Raw genomic sequence first — 19,348 nt, 5'->3', positions numbered from 1 at the left:
AGACATAAGATACAAAAATATTTCTTGAAGTTAAGACAAAAATGAAGTCATACTTACAGGTCCAAATAGAGTTGGTATTGGCCCATCTTTCAAGGATAGTCGTTTCACATATCCTGTTGAGAACGCGCAAAGATTATTGAACCAATCGTCGGTGAAATGATGTGGGACAGTACAACCCCTGGGGTTATACTCCTTTGGTATCACTTGAAAAATGAATTGTAACCATTTTTCCCCTCAGACGTTCTTCCTTTGGTAGTTGAAATAAGATGCATGTAGTTTCACACCGTAGAACACAGGTTTGAGACATGATACACACGCATCACAAACGACCGACAGGGTTTGTGGGAGGACAAACTCCCATTTTAACAAGCAAATAACTTTGTTATTTATTCACCTTCGGACTTACAACTTGGCAGACAGCTTACTTTCAAACACGGCAACATAACAGACTGGATGAAATGTCATTTTCATGATCTCATGCTATCTACTCTTTAATAAATATAACGCTATCGTTAGCATGTACCGTTATTTCTGGTGTGTTACAGTTACAGTTTATCTTGCTATCAACTCGGCTAATTTAATTGTTCAATCTATTACCTCTCAAAGTATTTATTTCAAGAACTGAGTCGAGTACTTTCTGTATAGTAAAAACATCTGAAGATACGAACACCGTACGCCGTGTCAACTAGTCCATGTATAATACTGTTACAAGAGAATTTTAAATGTCCTTTTTCTTACTGGCATCTGCAGAAGGATCAATTAATTTTCTAAATACTTTCACATCTATGAACTTAATAGAATGTTTTATGAAATTGATGACCAAAAGCACAACATGCATGTTGTCAGACTGGAAGTTTTATGACAAGAGTTGTCACTTGCCACTGACAAACATCCTGCTCCAGTCGTGGTGGAGTTTGTTGTGGATGTTGCGTCTTTGGATGCTTCTTCGTCAGACTCGGGCTCAAACTGGTAAGGTAAAATCGCCGCCATCTATAGCTACACATATAATACGTATGACATCCAACCACCTGTAAACCGTAATCCTGTAATGATGGTATGCGTTGCATTTGCGACACATGATGAACACGTTTGACCAATCACAACAGACTACACCATCTGACCAATCAAATGACACAAGGCTAGCAGATAGGAGGGGACATGGCAGATGAATCGCGGAACAAATCATTTGAGAGTCAGACAAGAAGTATGGTAAGAATAACTGCTTATTATTGTGACATAATAATGTTTTTACAACTTGCATGTACAGACTTGTTGTTGGACACTCCAGAAACCAAAGTAGGACCTTAAAAATCATATGCTACTCACTCTTTAACAATTTTGTGACATGACATGACAGATGAAGCTCAGCTTCAGTGTCTTCTTTTAAATAATCCCAGATTGATGTTCTCACTCCAAAGGATTCACTTTTTCAGATCCTTGTCATAACTGGGCTAGAGTGGGGGTGCGCTTCAAGTGGTTAATTTCTCTGTTATGGTCCTGGACACACGAGCTGTGTCCAAATTCGGGGGCTGCGCTCTTGAAGTCTGCATTTTAAGACTTATTGCCTCACTGCAGCGAGACTGAAGGCTGGTAAACCAGTCCAAATCCAAAGTTTGCTTTAAATGCAGCCTTAAAATGTGACCCTTTTCTGCAAGTTTTTAAGGAAAGAACAAATGTATACTTCTGTAATGATACCTGTCTGCAGGGCCGCCGCCAGGAATTTTGGGCCCAATGACAAAAAATCAAATTGGGCCCCCTCTGCACAGCTGTTGTCACCCCATCTCTAGGACCTAACTGTCCCATCAAAAGCTTCACATAACTCTTGTTAAAGGCTTGCAACTGTCTTGCTTCTTGTAGTGCAATACTAGTACTAGCACAATATTTAAGTCTGGTGATTTGTACATGCATGTCTAGTATACACTTCACTATTTGATGGTTTTGTCCTATATCTACTGTGCTTCCTGTGGTGGCTACAGTTCTGTGGTATGTGTATTCTACGCTCTTTTCCTCAGTCTCCCTAGAGGCTGCTGCAGTCCAGGAACCTGAGCCAAATCCAGTCCATGATTCCGTAACTGAATCAAGTCATGTCCACGTATCCACTCCTGAATCTAGTCAAGTCCAAGAATCCGTTCCTGAATCTACGCAAGGCCAAGAATCTGCTCCTGAGAAAAGTCGAGTGCATGAATCTGTTCCTGAGTCAAGGCAAGCCCAATAATCTGCTCCTGAGCCCAGTCCAGTCCTAGAGTACGTTCCTGAGCCCAGTCAAGCCCAAGAATCCACTCCTGAGCCCAGTCAGGGCCAAGAGACCATTTCTCAACCCAGTCAAGCCCAATAATCCTCTCCTGAGCCCAGTCAAGGCCAAGAGACTGCTCCTGAGCCCAGTCAAGCCCAAGAGACCATTCCCCCATCATTCCTGAACTCTGAACCCAATTCAGACCCAGGCTCACTTTAACCACTGATCCAGCCGGATCCAGCTAAGCCACCATGTGCTCCACCAGCTCCGCCCAGGCCCCCATCTATTTCATCCGTACCAACTGTTGGTCAGTCAACTCAACCAATCTTGCCTGCTCTGCCCCTTCCTCTGCTCTAGTCCTTGCCTTCAGCTCTAGTGACTCCACTCTGGCCGCTGCCTCCAGTTTTATCAGCTCTAGCCTCTGGTTCTGCTCTGGTACCCGCCTTCAGCTCTGCTGACTCCTCTGTAGCTGGCTTGACGACCTGCTCTGCCAGCTTCATCCTGGACTTTGCCTTCTGCTTTGCGTGATCTGCCCTGGACTCAACCTACTTAAACTCTTTATAAAATCTTTATAAAGCTATATAATATAACAGCAACTTACAATTTACTATAATTTATTTAACTATTGTAAATACCAAATTGTACTGCAGTAGCCTATTACAGAGAGTAAACAGAAAAAGCAATAACAGGAATTACTTACACACCGCACAGCATCTAATGTAAATAGCATCACTGATTTTAGTGGATTCTCTGCTTGAGTCGCGTTGTTCGTGTGCAGTGTAAACACTACATTTACATGAACATTTCTTCATTTGGCAGACGCTTTTGTCAAGAACGACTTGCAAGTAGGAGAGTGTTACAGAGTGTAATATAACTGTTAAATGTATGCATAAATGGGGACAGCACCATCTGTGGGTGTCCAATAAAGACCGCCAACAGGAGAGCTAACGAGACATGCTGTGGGTGAGTTACACGTTTCAAGCAGTCAAAGATTTTAATTTAAAAATAAACAAAACACACAATTAACTGTTTTATTGTGATGTTATCCTGTGGTGAAACTGTTATGAAACAAATGGTTGTTTTATGTTGAGTTATTTTGTCTTGGTCACAATTGTCATTAATTGGTGTGTTATCTTGTGTTTTATGTTAAACAGTATACAGTGGAATCCTTTTTTCCACGTGAGATCTGGATCTCTCGCCTTTCCAGAATACCCTAAAATCTGCCTGCAAGATAAGAGTCGAAACAGTAGATTTCATTTCCAGAGATGTCCATTTTAGAGAGAATAGATAGCAGGATCTGTTCGTTCACTGTGTAAAAGTGAGTAAATGTTTTCCAAAACATTCCAGCCCGACATGCCTGAACGACTACCGCCCTGTAGCACTCACACCCATTGTTATGAAGTGCTTTGAACGGCTGGTCCTGTCACACCTAAAAGACTCTTTACCATCCACACTGGACCCATACCAATTTGCCTACCGTAGCAATAGGAGCACAGATGATGCAGTGTCCATGGCGCTGCACTCCGTGCTCACACACCTGGACAATAAGGACACTTATGCACGCATGCTGTTTGTAGACTTCAGCTCTGCATTCAATACCGTAATCCCTTCCAAGCTAATCATCAAACTTGGAAACCTAGGCACCTGCAACTGGATTATGGATTTCCTGACGAACAGGCCTCAGCTTGTTAGGCTAGGCAACATCTGCTCCACCACAACCACCCTCAACACTGGTGTACCACAGGGCTGCGTACTGAGCCCCTTTCTCTACTCCCTTTTCACACTCGACTGCAGGCCTGTGAATGGATCTAACTCCCTCATCAAGTTTGCAGACGATACAACAGTGATTGGTCTCATCAGCAACAACGATGAGACTGCTTACAGGGAGGAGGTACGGCACCTGGCCACATGGTGCTCAAACAACAACCTGCTCCTTAACACAAAGACAAAGGAGATCATCGTGGACTTCAGGAAGGCGAAAGGAGGCACACACGACCCCATCCACATTAACGGGACGGCTGTTGAACGTGTTTCCAGTTTTAAGTTCCTGGGGACCCACATTTCGGAGGACCTGTCCTGGACCACCAACACCTCATGCCTGGTCAAGAAGGCTCACCAGCGTCTCTTCTTTCTGAGGACACTGAAGAAGAACCAACTGTCTTCAACTATCCTGGTGAACTTCTATCGCTGCACGATAGAGAGCATCCTGACCAACTGTGTCACAGTCTGGTACGGGAACTGTTCTGTTGCTGACCGCAAGGCACTGCAGCGGGTGGTGAAAACAGCCCAGCGCATCACAGGAACTACACTCCCTTCCATTGAGGACATCCAGAAGAAACGCTGTCTGCGTCGAGCTCGCAGCATTCTCAAGGACTCCTCTCACCCCGCTCATAGACTGTTTACTCTCCTGCCTTCCGGTAGGCGCTTCAGGTGCCTCCGGGCAAGAACCAGCAGACTAGGAAACAGCTTTTTTCCCAGAGCTGTTTCATTATTGAACTCTGCTCCCCACTGATTTCACTACCTCTCATAACTTTAACTTAATGCTGCTATTACAATGTTTACATTGCACTACAGGTCTGCCATGCATGACGGAACTGTACACACCAGTACTTCATGTATCTGCTCTACCGGACTGTTTACACGCATCATTTGCACTCTATACTGCTCACTTGCACACCAGGAACATTACACTGAATGCTCATTTGCACTAATGGACTACTCTCATAACTGCATTAACTCATCTACTGCACTGTAACTTTCATAACTGCATTAACTCATCTACTTCACTGTAACCTTAATAACTGCATTAACTCATCTACTGCACTGTAACTTTAATAACTGCACTAACTCACCTACTGCACTGTAACTCATCTATTGCATTATTGCATCTATCGCATAACTAACTGCATCTACTCATCTATTGCACTATAACTTCAATAACTGCATTAACTCATCTACTGCACTGTGACTGTATATCTGCATCTACTCATGTATTGCACCGTACCTTTAATAACCACATTAACTCATCTACTGCACTGTAACTTTAATAAATGCATTAACACATCTACTGCACTGTAACTGTATATCTGCATCTACTCATGTATTGCACCGTACCTTTAATAACCACATTAACTCATCTACTGCACTGTAACTTTAATAGCTAATGTCTGTAACTAATGCACACTCAAGTCACTTGCACTATTGTATAGTCTATATTGTTATCTGTTCATAACCTCCTGTACATTAATGTGCACAGTATATAGTCTTCTGTTTATATTGTTTTTATTATACATACCGATTGTCATATTTTCATAGTACATGCCCATTGTATAGTATTTTCCTAATATTGTATTCTGTATTTATTCACACTGTATATCTGCACTTGCTAATTGCACTTCTGGTTAGACCTAAACTACATTTCGTTACACTGTACTTGTATATGTGTAATGACAATAAAGTTGAAACTAATCTAATCTAATCTAATCTAAAAACCAGCAGAGAGGTCAAGCAGAATGAGAACAGATGACAAGGGCTACGAGAGAGATCTGGGATGTGTTGAGCAGAGAGCTGATTGCTGATGGTCTCCAATTTATCAGTGAAGAAGATCAGCAGGGTCTCTAGACTTTCACCACCGCATCCCTTAGCTTGGTCCAATGGTCACACAGGTTGTACAGAGACAATTTGTAGCTTCCTCAATGTCGGGAGAGGAGTAGTAGTTATGAGTCAGAACAAGATCTAGCTGTTGTGCTCCTCTGTGGGTGGGAGGGGAGCTGGCCCTGAGGAGGTCAAACGAGGAAAGGAGAGCTAAGACGTCAGCTGCAAATGGTTTGTCTATGTGGATGTGAAAGTCAGCTAGCATTACCAGTGGAGTGCTGTCTTCGGGATAGAGGACAGCAGTGTCAAACTCTTTTAAGAAAGACATGGAGTATGGGTGAATTTCAAGTTGGTGGGGAAGGCAGAAGGAGGAGCAGTGTTCTCTTTAGAGATCCATGTTTCTGTAAGTGCCAGAACATTGAGGTTAGACTGGCAAGGACCGGGAGGAAGTCTGAGTTGTTGACAGAGCCCTACAGCAAGACAAGCTGAATGTCGAGGGCCAGTGCAAAGGGAACGAAGATGGTGATGAGACTTCTGCTGTGTGCGTCTATGGTGGACTGTCTGAATGCACTGAAAACACATTTTAGTACATTTACGCATTTGGCTTTTATCCAAAGCGACTTACATTGTATTCTCCTATACATTTGTTTCTAAATATGTGCAATCCCCTGGGATCGAACCCATGAAATTGGCGCCATGCTCTTGACACTGAGCTACAGGAAAGCATAGGAGCAAAATAATAGACAGTAGGAATGAAGGGGAAGTGCAAAACTAGAGTCGCAGGTCTTTACCTCGTCAGTATTTACAAGAGGAGGGCTGTACATGAGGGCTGCCATTTCAGAAGTCATTGTTAATAATATAGTGGCTCCCTCATTTCAGTTTGCTTCGTGGACTTGTGAGGCTGCTTCCTTTAAAGTCTGAGTCCTCATTTTTAAGTCAACAACCTGAGAAGTGTCCAGCCTACAAATTGGGCCACAGCTAAAGTCAGAAACGTCTCTGCTGTGTCCCGCTGCTGTCACCAGGCAACAGGAGCAGCAGGTGAGGAAATCCTCCAGGAGGCTAGACCGTCTCATTTCAGATCATTTCGTTGACTTCTAAGTCCATTAAAGACTGAGTCCTCATTTTTTTTAAAGTGGTCATATGACACGGCTAAAACAAATATTATGGTTTGATTAAGATGTAATGCAATGTGTATACAAGATTTAAGGTTAAAAAACTCTGTATTTTCAACATACTGTGCATGTTTGTATCTCCTCTTTGCTCCGTCTCTCTGAAACGTGCAAATTGGTTACAAAGCTCATGGCTCTGAAAAGTGAGGTGTGCTATGATTGGCCAGGTAACGAATGCGTAGTGATTGGTGGAATACTGAAAGTATGTGATGGAAATGTAACGCCTCTTGCCATATTCAGAATATCAGGTTACTCTTCAATTGTACTGACAGGAACGCCCACCTTGCTTTCGTCTACATTTGGGCGGACTTAGTCAAATCAGACCACCAACTAAGGTAGATTTGTGGGGGTGTGTTTACACGAGGTGTTTCAGGGAGCATTCGCTTTTACATAGAATGCATCTTTTGTTCCTACACTGTAATTTTTGCAATTTTACGTGTCTAATACATGCATGGGCAACTTATAACACACCAAAGATGCAGAAAAACATGTGTTCGCCCCATGTGACTCCTTTAAGTCTGCAAGTAAAGAAGATTGCTGCCCTCGAATTGGGAAACAGCCTATGGGTGTGAAAGGAAGGCTGGATATCTCGACAGCCACATCATCAAATAACAACATCTCAAATAACTTTCTTTCACAACTTTAAAAAAAACGCTCTAAATATACCCGTTCCGGATTTATTTATTTTTATCAAAATTTATTTTATTTTAATAACCAATAACTGTCTTTTTAACAATTAAAAAAAATATTCTCTCCTTCGCTTACTCCAGCTTTAATCTTTCTAGTAGCGTGGCCTTATAAACGAACAGTAGCCTCCTGTTTAGCGTGTTGACAAAATGTTTTTATGCTCTACAACTTGTAAGTCGCTTTGGATAAAAGTGTCTGCAAAATGAATAAATGTAAATGTAAATAGAAGCATGCTTGGAAGGCAGCCTTCGTTTTGTGTCCTTCGTTTGCAGTGTTTGCAGTTTCATTATTCCCAGATAAAAACCTCTCAAAACTAATAAAACACGGTAACCTGGATGCAGCAATTTATTTTGACAAATTAAATCTAAATATATATTTTAATAACATACAGTATATGACATTATATTTACAAATGATTAAAGGTGCCATTCTTTGGCTGTATTCGAAGCTTTGATTATGTTTTTTGGGTGTCTAAGAACGGATGTTCATGTTTCTAGTTTCAAAATCCCTTTATATTTCACATATTAAGTCTATTGCTCTCCACTGTCCCTTTTATCACAAAACGATGTTAAAGTCATGGAAGCTGAAATTTGACCGTTGGATTTCTTATAATGTGTGTAGCTGAATTCTTTTAACCAGCTGTAGGACTGTGATGAAATTGAAAGTAATGCACAGCTCAGTGAAATGTTTATAATCTCTGATGACCAAACAACACTCCAGCGGCTCTTCCTCTTCTCTAAGGAAGGCCCGCCCCTTTATTCCTTTGGGCGGAGGTTATTCAAAGACTCGGATTAGTGACATCAATTACCTGGGAAGTAAAGGGCTGTAGTCCGATACCTGCCGTTCTCTGTAGTCCTTGAAAAGCGAATTTTGTTTAAGACAATATCTCCCTTGGCATTGAACTTTGACCTTTTTCATTTTGCAAATATTATTTATGCTCTAACAGCAAAATTGCCATCACAGTGAATGGCACCTTTAAAGTCCGAGTAAAGTGTCATATAAATAAGTGTTCTGAGTTTGTCACACAACAAAAATCGCTCAACCTGAGTCCCCCGTAGGCTATATGTGAATTATGCGAATACGTTTTATGAGAGGATTTAAATTCAAACAAGCGCGAGTCAATGTACGCGACATAGATAATTCAGGAGCAGGTTAAAAGGTAGGCCTATGCGTATGTGGCGCGCTGTCCGGAGATGGCTCCGAGCCCGACAGTTTCTTCCGAACACGGAGTACTCTCCCCATGTCCAAGGAGAAGGCTCCGGGCCTGGTATTAACCCGAACCCACATTATCCCTCACGTAATGATATACAGTATAAAATAGTACATGACATTATTAAAATGAAATGTTTCAACTGTTAATATTATTTAACTAACCCGAGCGAACATATGCTAAAAATCAACTGTTGCGTTGCTATGCACAACATTATTTTGTAAGACTGAAAATAAAACGACCAGTAGAAGATGCTCTGTCTATGAATTTTTTTTCTGTCGTCACACACATGACTACGCTCTTTAAGGTAACTGTGGAGGCGGAAACAGTAATATTATGTGTCCTCGCGTTTAATGAACACCCTCTCTACGTTCCATCCAGAAGTGATCATACCTATGTCCCAGTAAAGCCCTTGATGTGTAAACTCTACAGGGGAAAAGCAATTGTATTTCTTAATTTGGTGGGGGGCAGTCCCTATTGACCAGTCGCCACTTCACGTATTTATGGCGTATTTATGAGACATGATCTGTAAAGCAATTTGTCCATTTAGGGCTACTGTTGAAGCAACATGGTGAATTCCATGGAAGGGGACCTGTGGTGAATGTAGATAGAAATAGCTCATTCTAAGATAATAAAAACATAGCACTTTATTCATTTAAGGTCTTTATACATCTCTTAAAGGAGTAGTTCACTTTCAAGTAAAATTTCCACGATAATTTTCTCACCCCCATGTTATCCAAAATGTTTATTTTTTTATCTTTAGTTGAAAAGAAATTAAGTTTTTGATGAAAACATTCCAGCATGTTGACACGTAATTACGTATTTTGTGACGTAAAGAAATGTGCAACGCAAAACATAGAACAAGGTGAGCATTTGTGTTTATAAAGCATATACATTTTTTTAATGACCTATCTTTTTGCTTGATAAGACATTTATTCATCGTCTGGTATTGTTTAAAGTCCTTTGAAGCTGAACTGAAACTGTCATTTTGACCTTCAACCGTTTGGAGTCCATTTAAGTCCATGATATGGAGAAAAAAACTGGAATGTATTCATCAAAAACCTTAATTTCTTTTTGACTAAAAATCTAATACATAAACATCTTGGATGAGTAAATTATCATGAACCTTTCTTTTGAAAGTGAACTACTCCTTTAAGACATAGTTATTTATTTTATATTGCATTTCTGTCAATAGAGCTTCCAAAAAATGACACATTGGACATTAAGATAAAATATTCCATATGAGTTGGGGACTCAAATGGCACCAAACAATATGAATGACCCCATTACAGATCTTTCTAGCAACTGGCTCCTGAGGCTAGCATGGTTATTAAGACCTAAACCTTGCAAGATGAAAAAAATAAGAAAAAAATCCAACTTCTTCAGTCTTATTGATTTGCCTTCCTTGGGGCGAAGTGTTTGGGTGCCACACCGGCACCTTTAAAGTAATGAAACTGGAAAATAAAAAAATGAGATTTACCCTCTAATGTCCCTTCTTTAATTACACATTTGATTACAAATAAGAGTGTCAGTATCCAATCACTACCTGCCACAACATGCCTGAGCCTTAATAATTGAATTAATGTCAGGGATGACAAGAGCTCTGGTGAATAAGGATTGTATTTTGTCTATGCCATTGATTATTGCATGGCTTTATACTTATACTGCACTCATCAATTGTGAGTGTTATTAACTACTTTATATGGAACATTCTCATTTAGAAACTTGACAGGCAAGCGTCATTCACTTTAAAACTGTAATATGAAAAGATCTGGCAGTACTAAAAATAAACCATTTCAAACAATGCATTACAATATTTTCACAATACTAAATTCTTAAAAGTATATCAACAAATGATATACCCAAACAAATAACCAAACAGCAATATAAAGGTTCCTCACAATGCAATACAATGACTAGTTTTTGCTTTAATGGTCTTTGTAGTGGAGAAAAGTTATTTTATAAATCTTTGTTGTATAATGTATAATCTTAGGGGTATAATGAAGTTGGATTGTAATGTAATGTATAGAAATAAATATAAATTTAATTTATGGTATAACCATGGCACTGAATTATTTTTAATTCAAAAACGTTATTTATTAGTAACTTCGATTTGGTTAATAGATAAATTATTATAACTATACAAAACAACTGAATTAAAGATGTGACGGAACCTTAAACTGATTCCTGCCGGAACATTAACGCGACGGACCATAAACATTTCCTAATAACGCAGCTCGACTGAACGGAAAACGAGCATAACATTGCTCTGTTTCTTGTCGATGTAATATGGCTTCAACCATGATTCCTTATACTGTCAACATTAAACTAGCCGCTCGGACTCTGACCGGAACTCTTCATTTACAGAACAAGACAGCAGTGGACTGGTGAGTAGCATTAGCTTTAGCGTCTCCAGTCAGTGTTGTTGCACCATTGATGCAGTTCGCGTTAACATGTATCAAGGGCTGTTCTTCGTCAAAAGTGTTAAATTGTTTCTTACTTATTTGCATTAAATACCACCCGAACATCAAACGAGCAGTATGCTCAATCATCTCTTAATCTTAATACTTCACAGACACTACGTTTGAAACAAAAGCCAGTGTCAACAAATCGTGTTATTGCATTACAAATACTAAATGCCAACACTGTTAAAGTTGTTTGATTGCCACGAAAAGCCCTCACACATCATTTTACGATCTGATTTGGTTGCAACAGAGATCTTTTCAAGAGAAATGCTCATTTGATTGAAGTGCATCTGCAACACAAAATAAAATACAATCAAAAATAGCTTCATTAAGTTTTTTAATTTTTAAGCCAAACGATGACCTCACACCCAAATATTAATGTTATTATAAGGATTGTATTGGTTTGAATGAAAACTATAATGGGAACGTTGCGTTCTGTTGTGGGATGTTATCTCTGACCCTAATGTTACTTTAACCAGTGCATGGAATCTGTTGACATACTAGTGTTTTATATGATGCATAGCTTAAATGAACATGGGATGAATTACAGAATGTTGTATGGGATACTGATGTTACAGCTCTCTATTAGCATCTAACATCTCTGGGCATTCCGTCGTTTGTCCAGTCACAGATACTGTACGGACAATTCAGCCCATTATGGCTCAGTTTTTTGATCTGTTGAAAGCCAAAAGTGGTTTTACATAAGCCATACTGGGTTAATACCATGTGTTTTCAGTCAGAGGAAGAGGATTACTTTCCCCACGCCAAGTCTGCCCCATGCCACGCCCCCACCTATGACATGACACCGTTCAAGTAAATAGGGTTGATCAAGTTGACTCATACTAGCCTGGCGCCGATTGGCAAAATCTGCTGGTCGCAGGCAGGGGAGAATCAAAAAACAGCCATTATGTCAGACACGTCGTGCTTCCTGTAGTGTGCTGAACCTATACGCACCTTTTCACAATGACATAACTTCCGACTTCTCGCAAAGCAGTGTATCATAACATCCGTCTTGCAACAAACAAGGAGAGAAGAAGAACTTCCGTTTTGCTCGTATTCAAGTACTTATCCGAGCACCTTCGCTAGCACAAAAAGAAAACCAAACAATTACCTTCATATTCAAACAGGTACTCTACAACGAAGAATTTGTATCCTTTATCTAGCTTTGATCTTGTCGTAAGCGAAAATTTGTCTGCAAGATGTTGTACATCATGTGTCTGAGGCACTAGCGGAAGAAACGCTACACTGCTTCGCGGCAGAATGGAAGATGCGTGACATCATGTGAAAAGGGCCTATTGCACACCACTGAATGTTTCTTTATTTATTACTGATGAAGTGGATGTGATAGAAATTTGCATGTTTTTTGCACTAAGTACACTGAACATAAAATGTGATATGCAAGGGATAATCCACGGCTAGCCTGCACGACGTGGAGGCCAAGAAACACCCGACGTGAAGCGACTGGTGAAAATGACAGTTATTTTTTCAGTTAAGTTCAGTGTTTCAATGTTACAGGATAAACATGCAACACATGTGATTGTAAGGTGGCTGCAGCGCTGATCACATTCGGACACAATTTCAACCAGAATGCATTACATTTGTCAGGCGGCAGCAGATCTTTGCGACGCCGCATAAAGTCGAACATGACTATTAAGTACGCTTTAGTGAAGGAAGTGTTGTCTCCAGTAAAAAATCCAGTCTTTAAGGAATGATGATTCTCTGGAGCGGGGCTTTACACAGAGTCTTGTGTGGTGATTGCCAACTGGTGCGCATGTGCTTCAGCTGGATCAGACTTCAAGGTGTTTTTTCGGTGCACTTTAAGCATAGGAAACAAGTGTTATGCTGGTGTCATTTGTGATTGTTAATCAGGAATGTGATATTTAATTGTGATTTTTGCCTGCATATTTATTTAGAAACATCGGTCTTCCCCCATTCAAGTAGATAGGACTTTGATCTTGTTATGAAATACAGTCGAAGTCAAAAGTTTACACACCCCTTGCAGAATCTGGAAAATGAGATTTCGAGGAATTTTGAAAAATAAAGGTTTCATTTTTATTTAGTCCCGCCCTGAATAAATTATTTTACGAAATAAATGTTAACATTTAGTTCACACATACCAAAATTTCTAAGAATATCAAAGGTTTTCATCCCCCTAATATTAAAGGGGTGGTGCCATAATGTTTCATTCATTCTGATTCACTGAAATTCTGTGATGAATGTTATATATAAACGGTAGATCATGATATAACGCTGGATTAGATCATTTGAAACTGATATATGGGGAGATAATCGTACAGCTGTATCTGTCTTTTATAAATGGGATCAAACTAAAGACTGCAGTATGCAGTACTACTGTATAGGTACTCAAGATTAAAATGAGATTGTCACAAACTGAATGTGTTACATCCCCTTTAATACTCTATGATGTTACCTGAATGGTCAATGGCAGTTTTTATATTTTGAGATAGTTGTTAAAATGTTACTTGTTTGTCATGAGTCATTAAACTGTCCACTGATGTTCAGAAAAATTATCCAGGTCCTCCAGAATTGTTGCTTTTTCAGCATTTCTGTATATTTGTGTATATACTGGGACATTCAAGCAGCTTGATTTTCTTTCTTTGAGACCACTTCATTGTGTCCTTGGCCTTGTGATTGGGATCATTCATCCTGCCTTCAATAATATTGAAGTATTAGTACCCCTTGCTTAAAAGCAGCCCCAAACCATGATGGTTCCACCCCCAAACTTAACTGTTGGTATGGTGTTCTTGGGGTGGTGGGCAGTGCCATTTCTTCTCCAAACATGGTGTGTAAAATGACTGCCAAAAAGTTCAATTTTGCTTTTACCTGACCATACAATAGTCTCCCAATAATCCACAGGCTTCTCCAAATGCTCTTTCGCAAACTTTAACCGAGCCTCAACATGCTTTTGGTTCAGCAATGGAGTCTTGCGTGGTGAGAGTGCATGGATGCCATGGCGGTTCAGTGCTTATAGTTTTCTTTGAAACAACAGTACCTGCTGACGCAAGGTCTTCCTGAAGTTCTGCCTGAGTGGTTCTTGGCTCTTGGAGAACTCTCCTGATTATTCTTTAGACTCCTCGGACAGTGATCTTACATGGAGCACCTGATCGTGGCCGTGGTGAACTGATACTCTTTCCATTTCCGGATAATGGCCCCCACAGTTACAGTAGTTAGAATGATAATATGTGATAATGGGAATTGTGAAACATTGTTCTCTTTCTTTGTCTCTGTCTCTGCTCGCAGGGGATGGCAGGGTCTGATTGCTCAGGGCTGTCACACTAGTATCCTCATTATTGATCCCAAGACGTCTCAAACTATTCAAGTCCTGGAGCGACACAAAGCCAATGTGGTCAAAGTGAGTTCTTCCTTTCTGTTCTTCTGTCTGTGACATACTGAAGATATTTATCCAGCTAGCCAAAACTGAGCATCAAGGCAAACTGAAGAAAACACAAAACTTAAATACACATTTGTCACACACACATTTTTCAATCACAAACAGAACACCAGGCTTATGGAGGGCACAGAAGTCAGAATTTGTGAGTTTAGGTGCAGTATAGGGGTGTAAACCCAGTAGCTGGTTTTCCATAGGTGGGCCAGTGCGGGCCAGTGCGAGCCAGGGCTTGTATCTAGCCTGGAGATCCAGTAGCATTGGACCTCCAGCTGTGAGAGTGCTGTGATTTTTTTTTTTCAGATGCAGGTACGTGTGTTTGTTATATAACCAGATTTTTAATGTAAAAAATATGTACACATTATAAGATATAACCATATATATAAATACAACCTTATTTGCAGAAGAATTAAGTAGATGGACGTCACTGAAAATTAATAGCCAATTAAATAATGTGCCCTTCAGTAAGCACAGCTGTCTATACCTGTTGCGGTATGACCTCAGTTGCATTTTAGGAAACTAAAGGTGCCTATTAGACAGTCGTTAAAAACATGACCTTTAAGATTAAAATGGATCTATTCAGCCCACAAAGTCTTTGCAAAGTCCGTTTTTAACAGTTTTCAATAACTTCCCAATAGCCTTAAAGGTAATAGCAGCGTATTCCTTTATTTACAGTGTTGGTGGGTCTCCAAAACCAGTTGGGACACACCGTTATAGACATTAAATTATTGGCATTCATTTGTTAACAAGGACATACACCATGTGGACACAGGCCGCATCCAGTGTGGACAAAATTTTAAATTATAATGGGTTCTAATACTTTTCTAATGTCTTTTGTCTATTATGTTCTTTGCAAAGTGCAAACGCCACAAATTGGGTTTTACTAATATAATACTAATACTAAATACTAATTTAATTTTTTCATTTAAAACTCCCCTCCCCTTTAAACTTTAAAAGAGTGCGGCTTGAAGATGCATGGAGATGCATGCAAAACACGTCTGACTTAAAGGTGTCATGAATTATGACCTCAATTTTACCCCAAGCTTTTGTTGTATAAGAGGGAATCGTATTCAAGTGAACATCCTGTAAGAGTCAGAACTGAAAATGTCCTTTTAACTGTAACGACATCTTTTATTGACACCAGGCCCAGCGAACACCAGGTCCTTGAACACCCCCACCACAGAAGAATATCAACAACTACTTCTCTAGCCCCGCCTGCTGGTTCTCGCATGACAATTCTGAAGTAACACAAGTTGCGCGGAACCAGATAGAGTAAAACATTTCTGTACTATGCGTCACTATTCTTTTGTTAGAGATCGCTTCATATGTCCTGATAACGTGTAACCTAACGTTACATGTCTAACCATATTCACAGAAGACTCCAACTAAGTTTACTACGCAAACTGCTTTCCAATCATAGCAGTGGGCTTTAAAACCGAGGGTTTGTAGAGCCGGATTCAAAAGCCAGGTAGAAAATAGCTAACTACACCAACTATCGCTAATGAAATATTTTTACCACTATTTTCATTGTCGATTTTACCGATTAGTTGTTGCAGTCCTACTTTTGACGTGTTACATCGCGCCGGTGATGTCCGGTGTCACACCAACCATTACTGATCAGTTCCGGTTAAAAGTAACGTTAATGTTAATATATGTAGAAAATGATTAAAAACAATAAAACAGTTTAACCAATGTGATATAGAGGCTATCCACTGTTCAATAAAAATACGTTTTAAACTTCTATCAGGAGTGGACTTTGAATTCAAAAGGGAACAGAGCAGTTGCCTCTCTCGCGGTGCTGTGATGTCTTACATGACGGGTCTGTTTTGAGTCAGAAATGCGCAGAAGCTGCGCAATTGACTATATTAAATGTGAATTGGTTTACATGAACCTTCCCTGCAAAGTGAGTGAACATAATTTATGAACATAAGTAATAAGTCAATTTGGCAATTAATTTGACTGCAATATCCAACTCTGTTCATTTGTATCGGCATCTGGTGGGTGTTTATTTAGAACCCTGAATGCAAGAACTAATTTTTAAGGGTTCTACAGAACCTATGCCATTACGCCATAGCCCAACAGGGGTCCGCCTACCCAAAGTTAATCTTGCAGTTAATGGTGAAGTCAGTGTGTACATTAAGGATGATTTCAGTCAAAGAACATCTAATTTAATGTTAAATTAAGCGTGGCACGTTGTGTCGATGCAGGACTCACCGTCCTGAGTTGTAGCATAGCGCTGCCGACATGCGTGCAATGGAAGCGCTGGTTTGTGTACATTCAAAGAAAACAATATGTTCATTTTTACAAACAATAGCACTACGCTGCGCGGCTCGGCGGTTCCACGTCCGGTGTGTGACCCCCTTAAGATTACAGATTTTCAAGCTGTTGTGTCTCGGCTAAATATTGTCCTATCCTAACAATTCATACATCAATGGAAAGCATATTTATTCAGCTGTATAGATCTAAATAGAAAGAACATCCACCCATGCTACCATAGGAACCATATTATGACCCCTCACATCAGTCCGTTACATCATGGCATCCACAACCACATAGCAACCAGTCTTATTGTTGTTGTGTGCCATTTCTGCTCCACTAGGTTAAATGGTCCAGAGAAAACTACCACCACAATCTCAACTCACCTTACTCACTGCGTCTGGCGTCTGCAGACGCGGCAGGAAAGATCATCGTGTGGGATGTGGTGAGCGGTATGGCACACTGTGAGATCCAGGAGCATACCAAACCCATTCAGGGTCAGCATCAGTTCTGCTTTTACTATATGATATAGATCATTATATTATAATAAACAACCAAATAAATGCTTTATTATTTGACATTTATATACCATGTATACTTACAGGTTTTTTTACATAACAGCATTTCTGGAATCATAGGTTCTTCTTGAAACACTTCCCAGTGTGCCCCTTAAAATGTCAAATAGTTAAGAGCGGTTAAATGGGAAAGGCATGTTTCTAAAAACTACTTGCATATTCTAATTTAACTAATGTCTGGTTTAATCTAATCCCTTTAGGGGAAACGGCCACTAAATTATTACTATATACAGCCGTGGAAAAAAAGAGACAATTTCAAAATTATTTTCAGATTTTCTAAATGTGTTTGGTTATTGTTTTTTAATTCTGTCTAGTACTTACAATATTTTTCCCAAATGTTAAATACAAATCTTGGTTCTCATTCATGAAACACAATTTTTTTTGTGTTTTTTTGTGTAAATCATTCGTAAATTCCCCCTGGTGTCTGTAGTAGAGTAGGCGGGGCGAGACCTTGGTTCGAGTCCGGTGAGTAATTGTGAATTAGCGGCAGCTGTGCGCGCACCGGTCTCGAATCTTGTAGGAGATAGGGAGCATATAAAAGGAACGAGCGACCGGACCGTCGAAGAGAGAGGACCAGGCCAGAACCTGTTTATGTTTGTATTTGTATTTATATTTATGTTTTGTTCGCCGGCGGCCGTTCGTGAGGGGCCGCCGGCTGTTATTATTTCTGTTATTAAATGTTAAAATGTTTGCCGGTTCCCGCCTCCTTCCTTCCCTTTTATGGAGATGTATTACATCTCGAACCACGGTCTCGCCCCGCCTACTCTACTACAGTGTCAATTTTCGGATTCACGGAAAGTTTTTTGGTACCAAAGAAATTGCAACCCGTCCATACTATGTCTAAATATTTTGTAAAATATTGAAACGTTCTGTATACTTTGGGTAAAACCATACGGAGAGCACGTCACTATCCCTTTTTACACAGTCGCCCAATCACAGTGGAGGAGGGGCGGGAGAAACACTACATTGACCAACCATCATAATTGAACATCACAACAGTGAAGAAATTAATATTGCTGTTTGCTTAATGTTTATATAATAATGCTAATGCTTGCAATCACGCCTTATTTACAAATAATTGGAATTAATTTACATACACACATTTAACTATCAAATCTGACCTTTACAAAGTATTTTGGTCTTCAATTAGCCTAAAGCCCGATTTTTAGTTCTGTGGAGGAACCACGCCGTAGCCTACGTGTCGGATTTCATTTGTACTTCTACGTTGTTGTCCGCGTCAACAGGCAATGAACACTAGGCATCAGTGTCCATGCGCGTGTTGCTTGTGTAACCAAGACAAGAGCAGAAGAAGAAGAAGCTCGCTTGAGAAGCATTAGCAGTGAAAGTAAGTAAACAGTCACTTTTGTTGCAGAATTGAGATGTTTAATACAGAAGTACAAATATTTTTACTTAAACTCATTTCCGAATAAATTATCTGAGTAAACATGACTCTATTGAGTTATTTTACATGAGGGAGGGGTTCAAACAGACAAATCCCAGCACGTGCGGTCCACGTAGGGTCCCCGTTGAGTAGACGCGATATTACATTTTTGGATTTTGCGTAGGCTACGGCGTAGGTTCACAGAGTTTTGGGAAATGTCTGTTTTACTTACAAATCAATCATATATTTACTCGTATATGTACGAATGTTTCATGAATGAGGCCCATGTGCCATGTATTTGCTGAAAATAAAAAATGGGAAAACGGCTCAATATGACAGAAAAGATGTTCTGTATTATTTAATTTTTTTATG

General features: G+C 39.9%; 1 protein-coding gene across 2 annotated transcripts in view; it reads left to right on the top strand.

Moving 5' to 3' along the window:
• Positions 1 to 11,100: 11,100 nt before the first annotated feature.
• The window catches only part of wdr11 (WD repeat domain 11), an 87,661-nt gene continuing 79,413 nt past the window's right edge, over positions 11,101 to 19,348 (top strand). For both annotated transcript variants that reach the window (XM_056760468.1, XM_056760467.1), the window contains exons 1-3: positions 11,101 to 11,280; positions 14,620 to 14,731; positions 17,364 to 17,517. In XM_056760468.1, the coding sequence (XP_056616446.1) occupies positions 11,183 to 11,280; positions 14,620 to 14,731; positions 17,364 to 17,517 (364 nt within the window). In that variant the 5' untranslated portion in view covers positions 11,101 to 11,182. The remainder of the gene's footprint in view (positions 11,281 to 14,619; positions 14,732 to 17,363; positions 17,518 to 19,348) is intronic.

Source organism: Triplophysa dalaica, chromosome 11 (assembly GCF_015846415.1).
Source record: "Triplophysa dalaica isolate WHDGS20190420 chromosome 11, ASM1584641v1, whole genome shotgun sequence".
NCBI classification, from domain to species: Eukaryota; Metazoa; Chordata; class Actinopteri; order Cypriniformes; family Nemacheilidae; genus Triplophysa; species Triplophysa dalaica.
This window is presented reverse-complemented; position numbering and strand designations above follow the sequence as displayed.